Source organism: Cyprinodon tularosa, unplaced genomic scaffold (genome assembly GCF_016077235.1).
Source record: "Cyprinodon tularosa strain WSP-4 unplaced genomic scaffold, ASM1607723v1 ctg784, whole genome shotgun sequence".
In the NCBI taxonomy this organism is placed as follows: Eukaryota; Metazoa; Chordata; class Actinopteri; order Cyprinodontiformes; family Cyprinodontidae; genus Cyprinodon; species Cyprinodon tularosa.
This window is the reverse complement of record NW_024039545.1, coordinates 9,379-26,644: the sequence shown is the minus strand read 5'-3', so window position 1 is coordinate 26,644 and position 17,266 is coordinate 9,379. Positions and strand designations below refer to the sequence as shown.

The window sequence follows — 17,266 nt, the reverse complement described above, 5'->3', positions numbered from 1 at the left end:
GTCCAACAGAGACGAGTTTATCTGTCAGACTCTGGACCTCTCTGTCTCCCTATCTGATAAACATGGAGCTTCTCATCAGCCTCTGGCTTCATCCAACCTTCTTCTCCTGGTGAAACATCTGAGCTGAAGCTTTATTCAGATCTTTAAAGCTTCAACCTGAACTATTTCAGTGACTGAAGGAGTTTTAGTTTGTTTCTGGGTTTTTCACCAAAGGAACCAAATTCAATCTATTGGGCCTTCATAGGGTGTTCTGTGACCCCCCCCCCCCTGTGGATGGACGGGGCCCCAGCATGCCTTCAGAGTTGTGCAACCCCAGTCATGTGGCTGCCATGGTTAATGATTGGCCCCCGGAGGATGTGTGGGAAGGGGGGTGAGGCTGAAGTCTACTGTCCCCCTGCAGTCTGCAGACACCATGGCTCTGCTGGTGGAGTGTGTTCCGAACTTCTCTGAGGGTCGAGACAAACAGGTAGGACTCTGCAGCTCTGCTGCTTCTTGAAGCTCCATGTTCTGTGTTCTTCAGCTCCAAACATCTAGCCAGAGGTCCAGGACCAGCATCTTCTAATGTTTATCAGACTATACTGCATCCATTCTGCCCCCAGCATGCAGTCAAACCCAAATGACTGGGAACCAGTCGAACATGGTGGAGATGCTGGTTTAAGCCCTTTAGTGACCCTGCAGTGAGTTAAAGCTCCTAGAGTGGTCAGAATAATCAATAAACATCTCCTGCATCATCCTAACAGACTTTGATCAACCATCAGCTTTGTTTGGATTCGGCTGAAGGTCCTAAAAACATCTGAAGTGATCTGATCTCTGAAACCAGGCTGCTTCTCTACCTTTCCCCAGGTGATCGATGCCATCTCTGCAGCCATCTCTCAAACCCCCGGCTGCAGCCTGCTGGACGTTGACCCAGGGGCCTCCACCAACAGGACTGTCTACACCTTCGTGGGTTCCCCAGAGGCGGTGGTGGAGGGGGCGCTGAATGCCGCCCAGCGAGCCTTCAGCCTCATTGACATGAGGAAACACTCAGGTCAGTGTGAGTCCACGGCGGATGTTCTCTCCTCAGGACAAACTGTTGATGAAGGTCTGCTTCTGCTTTAGGAGAGCATCCACGGACCGGGGCGCTGGACGTCTGTCCTTTCATCCCAGTCCAGAACGTCACTATGGACGACTGCGTCCACTGTGCCAACGAGTTCGGACGCAGACTGGCAGAGATGCTGCACGTTCCTGGTGAGAGGCCGAACCAGAAGAACCAGAACATCTGAACAACTGGGGAATGTTGGAAGAGATGTAAAATAAAAGCAGATTTTTTAATTTATCCTCAGTGTATCTTTATGGAGAAGCAGCGCGATCAGAATCCAGGAGGAGTCTGCCATCAGTCCGGTCTGGAGAGTATGAAGCTTTACCTGAGAAGGTCTGTGATCAATCAAGCAACATTCAGTTTTACCATGTTCCTGCTCACCTGGATTAGAACTACTGCGATTTCGCAGACAACAACAGAGAGCGGTGTGAGGAAGAGGTGCTGGTGAAACCTGTGCAGCGTTTCTGTCCAAAGCGATGCTCTGATCAACCAGCGTTCCAGGCGACTGGTTGATCAGAGAGCTGATTGGATCAGTCTGAAAAATAGGCCAATAAGTGTTGGTTTACTCTCTGACAGTCACCTAGTTACCGCTCGAAGCTCGAGTAAAAAACGATCGCCAAGCATCTCCCTGATGTTTGCTAATGCTGCCTGTCAGTCAGTCCAGTGGGTGGCAGTAAGGAGACCTCTGAAACCTGCAGGACAGGAAACCCTTAGAGGGTTGGAGATACTGAGGAGCGACATCAGAGTGGAATATTTTATCTTATCATTCAGCTTTCATCACATCATAAACCAAAGGAACTGGTTTCAGAACAGAAGCTAATATTAGCGAATATTCACACAGAACAAGACATGATGATGCTAGAGTTCACATAGTCAGGAATGAATTTCACTTCATCAAGACCCACAGATCCACCATCTTTGTTCTCCTCCTTCCCTGCAGCTGAAGCGTGAGGACTGGGCCCCAGACTTTGGCCCCGCCCTCTTTGTGCCATCATGGGGCGCCACGGTAACCGGGGCTCGCAAGTTCCTGATTGCGTACAACGTGAATCTGATCAGCACCAAAGAACAGGCTCATCGTATTGCCTTGGACATCCGGGAGCAGGGCCGAGGGAAGGACCAGGTGCATGCTGGGAGATACATGTTCATCAGGAAATCAGATACTCTAGAACTTAATTCATGATAATTCATTACTGGGAGCTCCGTTTTTCACCCTTTATTCACACATCCACGCACTGCTGGTGGTGAGCTACATGCTAATGGCTGAATCATTAATGAAGATGAGATGAATGAATGAATGAATGAATGAATGAATGAATGAATGAATGAATGAATGAATCTAATCCTGAACCAATCAGCACATCAAGCTTCTGCTGACCTGGTTGGGTCTCTGCCTGTTGAACGCAGGTATGAAGGTCTAGCAGCACCTTTCTCTGACTTCCTGTCTCGCTCTGAGCAGCCAGGACTCCTGAAGCAGGTGCAGGGGATGGGCTGGTACCTGGAGGAAGCCAACCTGGCTCAGGTGTCCACTAACATCCTGGACTTTGAGATGACGCCGCTGCACGCTGTGTATGAGGAGATCTGCAGGGATGCTGAGGTAAAGGTCTGGATGTCTACAATGAACCTGCAGAGGCGTGAGTTGCACTATGACAGATGTTCATGGTGTTCAGGAGCTGAAGCTGCCGGTGGTCGGCTCTCAGATCGTCGGTTTGATTCCCCTAAAAGCTCTGCTGGACTCTGCTGACTTCTACATCAAAAGAGATCAGCTCTTCATCATTGAGGAGGAGCACAAAGTCCGCCTGGTCAGTAGGCAAGTCTGTTTGCTAGCAGGGTCAGTTCTGCATTTGAACGTCTCCTTAACGATCTGCAGGTAATCAGCAAACTGGGTCTAGATTCCCTCGGCCCGTTCAACCCAAAGGAGAGAATCATAGAGTGAGTTTACTCCTCCTGCAGGTTCAGAGGCAGACATCAGATGACAGGCTGTGGTAAATGTGGAGGTTTCTTACAGGTACATGGTGAGGTCAGAGGAACAAGGCGGCCTTATATCTCTGTCTCTGCAGCAGTTTGTTCACAGTGTCGGCGCTCGAACTGCTGCTCCGGGAGGAGGATCGGTTTCTGCTGCCATCGCATCCATGGTGAGCCACCAAAGGCCGTCCAGCAGGGGGAGTCACCTTCATGTTATAATTGCTGTGATGCTATTATTCCTGTAGGGGGCAGCATTAGGTGCCATGGTGGGACAGATGACATACGGAAAGAGACAGTTTGAGAATCTGGACAGCGTGATGAGGAAGCTGATTCCTCCATTTCATCAGGCAATGAATGAGCTGCTGCACATGGTGGATGCAGACTCCTCTGCCTTCAACAGCTACATGGTGAGGATCACAGGGTGATATAACACCTGCTGAAACACCTGCAGACGGACACACCTGCAGATAGAAACACCTGCAGATAGAAACACCTGCAGATAGAAACACCCGCAGACAGAAACACCTGCAGATAGAAACACCTGCAGATAGAAACACCTGCAGATAGAAACACCTGCAGATAGAAACACCTGCAGATAGAAACACCTGCTGATAGAAACACCTGCAGATAGAAACACCTGCTGATAGAAACACCTGCTGATAGAAACACCTGCAGATAGAAACACCTGCAGATAGAAACACCTGCTGATAGAAACACCTGCAGATAGAAACACCTGCTGATAGAAACACCTGCAGATAGAAACACCTGCAGATAGAAACACCTGCTGATAGAAACACCTGCAGATAGAAACACCTGCTGATAGAAACACCTGCAGATAGAAACACCTGCAGATAGAAACACCTGCAGACAGAAACACCTGCTGATAGAAACACCTGCTGATAGAAACACCTGCTGATAGAAACACCTGCAGATAGAAACACCTGCAGATAGAAACACCTGCTGATAGAAACACCTGCAGACAGAAACACCTGCTGATAGAAACACCTGCAGATAGAAACACCTGCTGATAGAAACACCTGCAGATAGAAACACCTGCAGACAGAAACACCTGCTGATAGAAACACCTGCTGATAGAAACACCTGCTGATAGAAACACCTGCAGATAGAAACACCTGCAGACAGAAACACCTGCAGACAGAAACACCTGCAGATAGAAACACCTGCAGACAGAAACACCTGCTGATAGAAACACCTGCAGATAGAAACACCTGCTGATAGAAACACCTGCAGATAGAAACACCTGCAGACAGAAACACCTGCAGACAGAAACACCTGCAGATAGAAACACCTGCAGACAGAAACACCTGCAGACAGAAACACCTGCTGATAGAAACACCTGCAGATAGAAACACCTGCTGACAGAAACACCTGCTGATAGAAACACCTGCAGATAGAAACACCTGCAGATAGAAACACCTGCAGACAGAAACACCTGCAGATAGAAACACCTGCAGATAGAAACACCTGCAGACAGAAACACCTGCTGATAGAAACACCTGCAGATAGAAACACCTGCAGATAGAAACACCTGCAGACAGAAACACCTGCTGATAGAAACACCTGCAGATAGAAACACCTGCAGATAGAAACACCTGCAGACAGAAACACCTGCAGATAGAAACACCTGCAGATAGAAACACCTGCAGATAGAAACACCTGCAGACAGAAACACCTGCAGATAGAAACACCTGCAGATAGAAACACCTGCTGACAGAAACACCTGCTGATAGAAACACCTGCAGATAGAAACACCTGCAGATAGAAACACCTGCAGATAGAAACACCTGCAGATAGAAACACCTGCAGACAGAAACACCTGCAGATAGAAACACCTGCAGATAGAAACACCTGCAGACAGAAACACCTGCTGATAGAAACACCTGCAGATAGAAACACCTGCTGACAGAAATACCTGCTGATAGAAACACCTGCAGATAGAAACACCTGCAGATAGAAACACCTGCAGATAGAAACACCTGCAGATAGAAACACCTGCTGATAGAAACACCTGCAGACAGAAACACCTGCTGATAGAAACACCTGCAGATAGAAACACCTGCAGACAGAAACACCTGCAGACAGAAACACCTGCTGATAGAAACACCTGCAGATAGAAACACCTGCAGATAGAAACACCTGCAGACAGAAACACCTGCAGATAGAAACACCTGCAGATAGAAACACCTGCAGATAGAAACACCTGCTGATAGAAACACCTGCAGATAGAAACACCTGCTGACAGAAACACCTGCTGATAGAAACACCTGCAGATAGAAACACCTGCTGATAGAAACACCTGCAGATAGAAACACCTGCTGATAGAAACACCTGCAGATAGAAACACCTGCTGATAGAAACACCTGCAGATAGAAACACCTGCTGATAGAAACACCTGCAGATAGAAACACCTGCAGATAGAAACACCTGCAGACAGAAACACCTGCAGATAGAAACACCTGCAGATAGAAACACCTGCAGATAGAAACACCTGCTGATAGAAACACCTGCAGATAGAAACACCTGCTGATAGAAACACCTGCTGATAGAAACACCTGCTGATAGAAACACCTGCTGATAGAAACACCTGCAGATAGAAACACCTGCTGATAGAAACACCTGCAGATAGAAACACCTGCTGATAGAAACACCTGCAGACAGAAACACCTGCTGATAGAAACACCTGCTGATAGAAACACCTGCAGATAGAAACACCTGCAGACAGAAACACCTGCTGATAGAAACACCTGCAGATAGAAACACCTGCTGATAGAAACACCTGCAGATAGAAACACCTGCAGATAGAAACACCTGCAGATAGAAACACCTGCAGACAGAAACACCTGCAGATAGAAACACCTGCAGATAGAAACACCTGCAGATAGAAACACCTGCTGATAGAAACACCTGCAGATAGAAACACCTGCTGATAGAAACACCTGCAGACGGACACACCTGCTGATAGAAACACCTGCAGATAGAAACACCTGCAGATAGAAACACCTGCAGATAGAAACACCTGCAGATAGAAACACCTGCAGATAGAAACACCTGCAGATAGAAACACCTGCTGATAGAAACACCTGCAGATAGAAACACCTGCTGATAGAAACACCTGCAGATAGAAACACCTGCTGATAGAAACACCTGCAGACAGAAACACCTGCTGATAGAAACACCTGCTGATAGAAACACCTGCAGATAGAAACACCTGCAGACAGAAACACCTGCTGATAGAAACACCTGCAGATAGAAACACCTGCTGATAGAAACACCTGCAGATAGAAACACCTGCAGATAGAAACACCTGCAGATAGAAACACCTGCAGATAGAAACACCTGCAGACAGAAACACCTGCAGACAGAAACACCTGCAGATAGAAACACCTGCAGATAGAAACACCTGCAGACAGAAACACCTGCAGATAGAAACACCTGCAGATAGAAACACCTGCAGATAGAAACACCTGCTGATAGAAACACCTGCAGATAGAAACACCTGCTGATAGAAACACCTGCAGATAGAAACACCTGCAGATAGAAACACCTGCAGACAGAAACACCTGCAGATAGAAACACCTGCAGATAGAAACACCTGCAGATAGAAACACCTGCTGATAGAAACACCTGCAGATAGAAACACCTGCTGATAGAAACACCTGCAGACGGACACACCTGCTGATAGAAACACCTGCAGATAGAAACACCTGCAGATAGAAACACCTGCAGATAGAAACACCTGCAGATAGAAACACCTGCAGATAGAAACACCTGCTGATAGAAACACCTGCAGATAGAAACACCTGCTGATAGAAACACCTGCAGATAGAAACACCTGCAGACAGAAACACCTGCAGATAGAAACACCTGCAGATAGAAACACCTGCAGACAGAAACAGCTGCAGATAGAAACACCTGCAGACAGAAACACCTGCAGACAGAAACACCTGCTGATAGAAACACCTGCAGATAGAAACACCTGCTGAAACACCTGCAGACAGACACACCTGCTGATAGAAACACCTGCAGGCTGAAACACCTGCAGATAGAAACACCTGCAGACAGAAAAGCCTGCAGAAAGAAACACCTGCTGATAGAAACACCTGCAGATAGAAACACCTGCTGAAACACCTGCAGACAGAAACACCTGCAGACAGAAACACCTGCAGACAGAAACACCTGCAGATAGAAACACCTGCAGATAGAAACACCTGCTGATAGAAACACCTGCAGATAGAAACACATGCTGAAACACCTGCTGATAGAAACACCTGCAGGCTGAAACACCTGCTGATAGAAACACCTGCAGATAGAAACACCTGCTGAAGCACCTGCTGATAGAAACACCTGCTGATAGACACACCTGCAGACAGAAACACCTGCTGATAGAAACACCTGCAGGCTGAAACACCTGCTGATAGAAACACCTGCAGATAGAAACACCTGCTGAAGCACCTGCTGATAGAAACACCTGCTGATAGAAACACCTGCAGATAGAAACACCTGCAGACAGACACACCTGCAGACAGAAACACCTGCTGATAGAAACACCTGCAGGCTGAAACACCTGCTGATAGAAACACCTGCAGACAGAAACACCTGCTGATAGAAACACCTGCAGATAGAAACACCTGCAGGCTGAAACACCTGCTGATAGAAACACCTGCTGATAGAAACACCTGCAGACAGACACACCTGCAGACAGAAACACCTGCAGACAGAAACAACTGCTGATAGAAACACCTGCTGATAGAAACACCTGCTGATAGAAACACCTGCTGATAGAAACACCTGCAGACAGAAACACCTGCAGATAGAAACACCTGCTGATAGAAACACCTGCAGGCTGAAACACCTGCTGATAGAAACACCTGCAGATAGAAACACCTGCAGATAGAAACACCTGCAGATAGAAACACCTGCTGATAGAAACACCTGCTGATAGAAACACCTGCAGGCTGAAACACCTGCTGATAGAAACACCTGCTGATAGAAACACCTGCAGACAAGAACCGGGGCAAAGTGACGCATACAAAGCAGCAACCTCTAGAAAATCAAAGGTGAAAGGCTAACATCATAGTTATGTTACGCCTCCTTAACTAATGAGGTAAAAAATGTGGAATGAAAGTTTCTGTTATTGATGTATTTAGTTAAGAAAACCTTTATGTCCTAAAGTTAGAACACTTTAGCTCATAAGTCCTACCGTCTCCTGCTAAATACCGCCAGTAAAAACTCAGAATGATCTAAATTAACTAATTTTGATCTAAATTAGTGAAATAAATTAACTTAAATGCACCTGTGCAGAGAAATATGCAGAAACGCTGTGAGCAGACACAACAGAGACACCTACTGGTGATTTGAGTCATGACTTCGGTTCTTCATCTGTTTTCCTGCTTGTCTGGGTTACAGGTGGCTCTGAAAATGCCAAAGAAAACTGAAGAGGAGAGGAAAAGGTGAAAGTTCTGATCCTGAGAACATCACTTCCTGTTTATCTTCTGCTGATGGAGGCTGTGTTGTTTCTGCCTGCAGACGAGAAGCTGCAGTGCAGGAAGGTCTGAAGCAGGCTGTGGGCGTCCCTCTGGCTCTGGCCCAGAAGATCAACGTCCTCTGGCCGCCTCTGAAACAGATGGTTCTCTACGGAAACATTGGCTGCAAGTCCGATGCTCAGGTAGAACTTTGGAGCTTTGCTCTAGAATAAAACATCTGATCTCCTCTATTTGTTCATTTTCTAGATGAACATTGTAGTTCATAGCTTCGTAGAGCGTTTCACAGACTAAAGTCTTCCTACCTGTGGGTTTCAGGTTGCAGCCAAAGCCCTGGAAGCAGCCGTTTATGGAGCGTACTTTAATGTGTTGATCAACCTCAAAGACATCTCAGACGAGGCCTTCAAACTGGCAGTAAGTTCGACTCCGACCTTTAAACCTTTTATTCAGTGGGATCAGCATTAATTCTGCTTCTGTTGCTGCTTCAGACAAAGAGAAGAGTGTCTGAGCTGCTGCAGGAAGCCAAAGACAGTGTGGCCGCCATCCTGGACGCTGCTGAGAAAAGAACATGAGACCTTCTGAAGAATAAAATCATTATTCATCAAAACCGTGTCGATCTTTCGACCTTCTAGGTACAGAATCAGGACCAATCCTCTCCTGATGGTCCAAGGTTCTGGTTCCTGACCAAGAAATACTAATATCTCTGTGAGGATTTAACCTCCTGGTGGGAAGTTCTCCCTGAGGATCATGTTAGCATCAAGGTGTCGTTGTAGCAGAGGCCAGAGCAGCTGGATCTCCAGACAGGGAGGTGCATTATTTGGCCGTCTGGTTTCAGGTGTAACGGATCGTCCTGGTTGCAAGCCAACCAATGAAAGCTATGATGTCACTTTGCGTGGACCATCCAGGTCTGGTTGGTCAGCAGCTCTGTGGACATCATGACTCTGAGATCCATCTCTGCTGTTCTGAACTCTCTTCTCTCTAAAAGCAGAAAGTCGCCTTTATCAAGCTGGTTTCTACCTTTAATATAAGGTTTAAGGAAAAGACTTCTGTGTAATTAGTCGATGACTTCAGTACCTGTTGACCAGGTGATTGGGGGCGCCGTCATTTGATCAGGGTTCAAACTTTGGTCTTTCCTCAAGAAACAACTTTTATATGAGAAATGATCTCCACCCTAGAAACAGTGTCCCAGCTAGCAATGGCAGGGTACCGTTAGGGTCACCTGTCCCATATTTAGTGGAAAAGGAAGGCACTTTGTCCCGTATTACTGTGAGAGTGAATAAATAGTAAAAAGCTAATGGAAAATAAAGAACAAGGCCACGTTAGATACTAAACTTACGGTAAACATGTTCCCGCCCCTGTCCTGCTTTGTGACCAATCAGCTGACAGCATATATGTAACGATCCAGAATCCGCTCATTATGATTTTATTTTCTGTTTTATAGCGGTAGCCTACAGTCATTGCATTTAAGGCACAGATATGTTTACAAGTTTGCTGTTGCACCAAAAATGTGCACCATTTATTTATTGTTTTATGTTCATTTGTACAGTTTAAGTTAAGCAGGACAGGCTTATGTTTAAGATGCTTATTTTATTCAGCAAAGATTGTTTTCCGCGTGTTCATGTCGCTCACAAATATGCATCTAATTCAATGCAGATTTGAGCCAAATAGTAAAAAAAATCATTTCACACACAAATGGGGGCTAAAAAAAATCACCACACGAGGAGGGGTGACGGGAATCGGGTCACCTGGCACATGAGGGGTCCTTTTCTTTTCAGGGGGTGGCAACACTAGGTACCCCCCCACCCCACCCTACACCCCCCTGGAGGAAGTTGGCTCTTTCATAAAGACAGGAATAAGATGAAGGAAATGTTTAGATCTTTTCACTCCAGATAAAAACACTAAAAAGTAGATATTTCATCCTGAAATTGAAGCCCAACTGATGGAAGCGCCCTCTAGTGGAGAGATAACAGTGTGGCAGAAAGTAGCTGAGGTAGATTCTGCACAGATTTGACCATTCTGGATCAGGAACATCTAGAAGGTTCTGAGTTTGGATTGAAGGACGACGTGAGAGTTTAGTTAAACTCTGACTTAGAACCAAGTGGGGAAGAACTTCCAGATTCAGTTTTTAAAATCAGTTTATTTTCTACTACAAAAACAATGAACAACATTCCTTTATAGATCTGGATCAACCAGATCATCCAGTCAGATTAAAGGTTTAAATGTTGTATCTAAGGTAAACCAGCTGATTGCTTCAGTCATTAACCAACCTGGTTCCCAGTGTAACCAGTATCAGACCAGAGGAAATGAGAGAATTCCCCCCCCCCCCCCCCCCCCCCCCCCCCCCGGGGGTGTTGGCTTTGGTTGGTTTCATACATGGAGTTTCAGCTCAGAGTTCAGCTCTAGACAACATAGATCTACCATTAAACCTCAATGCTGACTAATGGCTCTGAACTGGAGATATTTCTGTTTCACCTGCTTCTAAAGGGAGAATTCAGGAAGAAGCAGAGAGGGAAACCTTCTCAGCTCAAAGTTCCTCCGTAGAAAAACTGGATTATTTATCAACTGGATGGATTCCAGTCGCTGGATCCCATCCTGCTGTGATTGGCTGTTCATCTGCTGAGATGATCCATGTTCTCGCCCTGCAGTCCGCTGAAGAGTCTCATTGTTTGTGGAAAGTCCAGAACCAGGATCTGGATCCAGCTGCTCCCAGTGATCAGACCGTCCTGCGGCTCGCTGGGTTTGAGGACTGGAACCAGAGAACGGTGTCTCCTGATTGGTCGGTGGAGCAGTCTGAAGGTGGCGGGATGCAGGTGGGGAAGAATTAAAACTCCTCAGCTTTAGATGTTCACCATGTTCCCTACGCTGAGGGATGGAAACACTCACGCCTCCTCTGGGTCAGTCATGGGACTCCACCAGGCTCCGCCCTAAAGTGGGGGGGAATCAGTGACACTATATTAAAGGGACAGAGACGTCCTTCCTGTGGCGGTCAGATCCCAGCCTGTTAGTCCGGTTTTATCAGGGTTCTAGTTACCTTTGGGGAGAACATTCCTCCTGAAGTGTTCCTCTGTTCCGCTGTAATAAAAAGGTTGATCCACCTGTTGGCTGAAAGAGGGCGGAGCTGAACATGTAGTAGGTGTTCTCTCCATCCACGGCCTCGCTTTGCTCCAGTTTATTTAACTCCAGCAGGTGTTGAGCAAACCTCTGGGCTGCAGCACACATTTCTGCGTTCAGAACCAGAGGAGGCGTTTGATGCAAGGCTCTGTAGGAGTTGTGTGCATCCAGGAACTCATTCCTAAACATCTCATCTGCAAAACAACCAAGCGAAGCGTCAGGCTGTGATCTGACCCACAGGTTCTATGGTTTGGTGGAGAAACCAACCTGCACACGTTCTCCAGGTTGTAGAGGCCGATTGGACATATGAGTCTAGATGTAAGGAAGCTGATGTTAATGTTTTTCCAAAGTTTGTAAATGAACATCGTGAAATCAACTATTTTTAAATGAAGTCAATCTTGTCACCTTTTGGAAGAACATTTTTCTCAAAGTGACCTGGATTAGTGAAGTTTCCTGCTGGACGGTACCGTCCAACGATGAAGACTCGTCTACCATCAGAGGCCGAGCCGACTCCGAGCTCTCTGCTGCTTTTCCACACAACCTGAGAGAAGCTTCCTGCAGAACCGACGGAATCAGAGACGTTTGCTTAAAGAACAGAAACATTTAAGGACGAAGAGAATCTATTGCTCATCGTTTTAGACCAGTGCAATAAACGCTTTCTAGAGAGGCATCAGTTAGATCTACACCATGCTGGAGGTGGTCCTGTTGAGGGGGGGTCTCTGGTTGGCTGGGTCATCCAGATTGCCTTGGCTCTGCCTCTGAATAGATGGGGTCTGGGAGGGGGTCAGGGTCAGTGTCTGGTTTGCTCAGGTTAGGAGGATCCTTGGTCTTGACTGGTGGACTGGGAGAGGCTTCTGGTTCTGGTGTGGTCTATAGTGGTTTGTAGACCATCAGCTCCTGCAATAACTTGACGTTTTTACCTTTGAAACCCAAATTGCTGCCCAATAGCTGCACTGTTGCACTTTAACTGTAGGATGCAACAGGTTGGGTTCTGAAACCAGGAATCGTCAGCAGATTCCAGGGGTGTCAGGAAAACTAGCAGCAGTTCAGCGGACAGGATGAATGAACGGTAGCCGGCGCGTGCGGATGATGTCATACACGCGCCACTTTGTTTTAACAATCAAGGGCCCAATGTTTAAAAAAACGGCGTTCCCTTTAATGCTTCACTTGTTTAAGGAAATCTGTTGGTCCTCTCCAGATTTCCAGACACATTAGAAAGAAAACTGAGAATGTGGCGTTTTACCAGTTTTCTTCTGGAATCCAGGTCTCTGGAAGTCATAATGTTGGACCTCACTGTACCATGAATCCACCGCCTCCCTACCTGGAAACATGAGATAGGATGAAATCATTTTTCTGGAAAGTTAAAGTAATCATGACATAAACTGGAGGCCTTCTTCAGGATTTCTAAATGACTGAATAGAACAGAAGAGAGAGAGAGAGAGAGAGAGAGAGAGAGAGAGAGAGAGAGCGAGAGCGAGAGCGAGAGCGAGAGCGAGAGAGAGAGAGAGAGAGAGAGAGAGAGAGAGAGTCCTTCCAGGTCAATGACTCTACGGATGAACCGACCCGCTGGTCTAAAGGACTTGGAGCTGTGCATGTGGAACGAGTTCTCTCCATCATGGCTGCAGCCTGGTTCCAGGCGGTTTATTGCCAGCAGGTGTTCAGCCCATTCCTGAGCCTCAGCACATAGATCCCTGTTAAGAACCAGAGGTGGCGCTCCGTGCAGCTTCCTGTAGGCGTTATGGGAATCCAGGAACTCCGTCTGGAAGCTTCCATCTGGAACACAAATATCAGCTGATGACACTGATCTCTGTTTATTCCCTGGATTGCTGACCGCCCGTTGGTAGTACGGGGTTGAAGTGAAGCCATCAGCCGCCATATTGGTACTCCCTAGTTAGACTGGTCACAATGTACACTCACCGGCCACTTTATTAGGTACATCTGTCCAACTGCTCGTTAACACTTCATTTCTAAGCAGCCAATCACATGGCGGCAACTCAGTGCATTTAGGCATGTAGACATGGTCAAGACAATCTCCTGCAGTTCAAAGCGAGCATCAGTATGGGGAAGAAAGGTGATTTGAGTGACTTTGAACGTGGCATGATTGTTGGTGCCAGAAGGGCTGGTCTGAGTATTTCAGAAACTGCTGATCTACTGGGATTTTCACGCACAACCATCTCTAGGGTTTACAGAGAATGGTCCGAAAAAGAAAAAACATCCAGTGAGCGGCAGTTCTGTGGGCGGAAATGCCTTGTTGATGCCAGAGGTCAGAGGAGAATGGCCAGACTGGTTGGAGCTGATAGAAGGGCAACAGTGACTCAAATAACCACCCGTTACAACCAAGGTGGGCAGAAGAGCATCTCTGAACGCACAGTACGTGGAACTTTGAGGCAGATGGGCTACAGCAGCAGAAGACCACACCGGGTGCCACTCCTTTCAGCTAAGAACAGGAAACTGAGGCTACAATTTGCACAAGCTCATGGAAATTGGACAATAGAAGATTGGAAAAACGTTGCCTGGTCTGATGAGTCTCGATTTCTGTTGCGACATTCGGATGGTAGGGTCAGAATTTGGCGTCTACAACATGAAAGCATGGATCCATCCTGCCTTGTATCAACGGTTCAGGCTGGTGGTGGTGGTGTCATGGTGTGGGGAATATTTTCTTGGCACTCTTTGGGCCCCTTGGTACCAATTGAGCATCGTTGCAACGCCACAGCCTACCTGAGTATTGTTGCTGACCATGTCCATCCCTTTATGACCACAATGTACCCAACTTCTGATGGCTACTTTCAGCAGGATAATGCGCCATGTCATAAAGCTGGAATCATCTCAGACTGGTTTCTTGAACATGACAATGAGTTCACTGTACTCAAATGGCCTCCACAGTCACCAGATCTCAATCCAATAGAGCATCTTTGGGATGTGGTGGAACGGGAGATTCGCATCATGGATGTGCAGCCGACAAATCTGCGGCAACTGTGTGATGCCATCATGTCAATATGGACCAAACTCCCTGAGGAATGCTTCCAGCACCTTGTTGAATCTATGCCACCAAGAATTGAGGCAGTTCTGAAGGCAAAAGGGGGTCTAACCCGTTACTAGCATGGGGTACCTAATAAAGTGGCCGGTGAGTGTATATATATATATAGGGCTGAAATGTTTGAGTTGCGGTTTTTTGTCAATCTAACATACAATATTTTTCAGCTCATGACTTTTTCAAATGAGAAATAAACCAAAGACTATAAAAACGACATCATCATCCACTGAATAAAGAATTCCTACATTAATATTTCTCAGTGAATGACTTTCTATTTCCTCTACTTTCTATTTTCTAACGTTAGACCCAATGTCAATGTCTTCCAGTCAGTCTGAGATAGCCAGACTAATGTTAGTCTGCAGACTAAACTATAGGATCCATCGGCTATAGATGGATTTATTGCTTAGTTCTTCCACTGACTGGGAAATTACGAGTAGAACGTCTTCCTGCAGACAGAAAACTGCTGGTTTTAGCAGCTAAATGCTGCACAGGGAGGCATTTTACTGCACGTCTCTGTGGGAGTGGGGAGTACCAAGATGGTGGACGGTTGCTTCACCATTTTAGGGCTATCAGCAATCCAGTGGATAAATAGAGATCAGTGGTTGATGAGCTTTCAGCTCTGCACAGGCTGTAAATGTGCTGATTGTTGGTATCAGGACCGGTTCTGGGAACTGGACCAAACTTACCTTCGCTGGTCTGGGTGGACAGAGACTCTGGAACAAGACCCCAGAGTTCAAAGGTTATTAAACAGGAACGAGTCACAGACTGGCATCAGATAAAAGGACCAGAAGCGTGTGAATGCATGAAGTTATCTTTGGTCTAAGCAGGATCATCGTTACCTTTGGGAGGTTCATGCTTCTGCAGGTCGACGGTGCGGTTGATGTCCTCAGCTATAGAGATGTCCGTCTCCTCAGTCTCCTCAGCTATAGAGATGTCCGTCTCCTCAGCTATAGAGATGTCCGTCTCCTCAGTCTCCTCAGCTATAGAGATGTCCGTCTCCTCAGCTATAGAGATGTCCGTCTCCTCAGTCTCCTCAGCTATAGAGATGTCCGTCTCCTCAGTCTCCTCAGCTATAGAGATGTCCGTCTCCTCAGTCTCCTCAGCTATAGAGATGTCTGTCTCCTCAGCTATAGAGATGTCCGTCTCCTCAGCTATAGAGATGTCCGTCTCCTCAGTCTCCTCAGCTATAGAGATGTCCGTCTCCTCAGCTATAGAGATGTCTGTCTCCTCAGCTATAGAGATGTCCGTCTCCTCAGTCTCCTCAGCTATAGAGATGTCCGTCTCCTCAGTCTCCTCAGCTATAGAGATGTCTGTCTCCTCAGCTATAGAGATGTCCGTCTCCTCAGCTATAGAGATGTCCGTCTCCTCAGCTATAGAGATGTCCGTCTCCTCAGCTATAGAGATGTCCGTCTCCTCAGCTATAGAGATGTCTGTCTCCTCAGCTATAGAGATGTCCGTCTCCTCAGCTATAGAGATGTCCGTCTCCTCAGCTATAGAGATGTCCGTCTCCTCAGCTATAGAGATGTCCGTCTCCTCAGCTATAGAGATGTCCGTCTCCTCAGCTACAGAGATGTCCGTCTCCTCAGCTATAGAGATGTCTGTCTCCTCAGCTATAGAGATGTCCGTCTCCTCAGTCTCCTCAGCTACAGAGATGTCCGTCTCCTCAGCTACAGAGATGTCCGTCTCCTCAGCTATAGAGATGTCCGTCTCCTCAGCTATAGAGATGTCCGTCTCCTCAGCTATAGAGATGTCCGTCTCCTCAGCTATAGAGATGTCCGTCTCCTCAGCTATAGAGATGTCCGTCTCCTCAGCTATAGAGATGTCCGTCTCCTCAGCTACAGAGATGTCCGTCTCCTCAGCTATAGAGATGTCTGTCTCCTCAGCTATAGAGATGTCCGTCTCCTCAGCTATAGAGATGTCCGTCTCCTCAGCTATAGAGATGTCCGTCTCCTCAGCTATAGAGATGTCCGTCTCCTCAGCTATAGAGATGTCCGTCTCCTCAGCTATAGAGATGTCCGTCTCCTCAGCTATAGAGATGTCCGTCTCCTCAGCTATAGAGATGTCCGTCTCCTCAGCTACAGAGATGTCCGTCTCCTCAGCTATAGAGATGTCTGTCTCCTCAGTCTCCTCAGCTATAGAGATGTCTGTCTCCTCAGCTATAGAGATGTCCGTCTCCTCAGTCTCCTCAGCTATAGAGATGTCCGTCTCCTCAGCTATAGAGATGTCCGTCTCCTCAGCTATAGAGATGTCTGTCTCCTCAGCTATAGAGATGTCCGTCTCCTCAGTCTCCTCAGCTATAGAGATGTCCGTCTCCTCAGCTATAGAGATGTCCGTCTCCTCAGCTATAGAGATGTCCGTCTCCTCAGCTATAGAGATGTCCGTCTCCTCAGCTATAGAGATGTCCGTCTCCTCAGCTATAGAGATGTCCGTCTCCTCAGCTATAGAGATGTCCGTCTCCTCAGCTATAGAGATGTCCGTCTCCTCAGCTATAGAGATGTCCGTCTCCTCAGCTATAGAGATGTCCGTCTCCTCAGCTATAGAGATGTCCGTCTCCTCAGCTATAGAGATGTCTGTCTCCTC

The 17,266-nt window shown here is 47.0% G+C and overlaps 1 protein-coding gene across 1 annotated transcript; it reads left to right on the top strand.

Annotated features, from left to right (window-relative positions):
• Positions 1 to 304: 304 nt before the first annotated feature.
• Positions 305 to 9,148, top strand: ftcd (formimidoyltransferase cyclodeaminase). The gene is made up of 14 exons (XM_038270929.1): positions 305 to 466; positions 844 to 1,027; positions 1,099 to 1,227; positions 1,323 to 1,411; positions 2,019 to 2,198; positions 2,535 to 2,672; positions 2,746 to 2,877; positions 2,946 to 3,007; positions 3,084 to 3,210; positions 3,286 to 3,447; positions 8,468 to 8,511; positions 8,588 to 8,726; positions 8,860 to 8,955; positions 9,030 to 9,148. The coding sequence occupies exons 1-14, from the start codon at positions 413 to 415 to the stop codon at positions 9,111 to 9,113; spliced, it is 1,620 nt and encodes a 539-aa protein (XP_038126857.1). The 5' UTR covers positions 305 to 412; the 3' UTR covers positions 9,114 to 9,148.
• The last annotated feature ends 8,118 nt before the right edge of the window (positions 9,149 to 17,266 follow it).

Excerpts from the sequence above, each read along its gene's own strand:
- ftcd (XM_038270929.1), top strand. The coding sequence starts at position 413 with ATGGCTCTGCTGGTGGAGTGTGTTCCGAACTTCTCTGAGGGTCGAGAC. Across the intron at positions 2,673-2,745 it reads AGATCTGCAGGGATGCTGAG|GAGCTGAAGCTGCCGGTGGT; the intron begins GTAAAGGTCTGG and ends CATGGTGTTCAG. Across the intron at positions 8,512-8,587 it reads ACTGAAGAGGAGAGGAAAAG|ACGAGAAGCTGCAGTGCAGG; the intron begins GTGAAAGTTCTG and ends TTCTGCCTGCAG.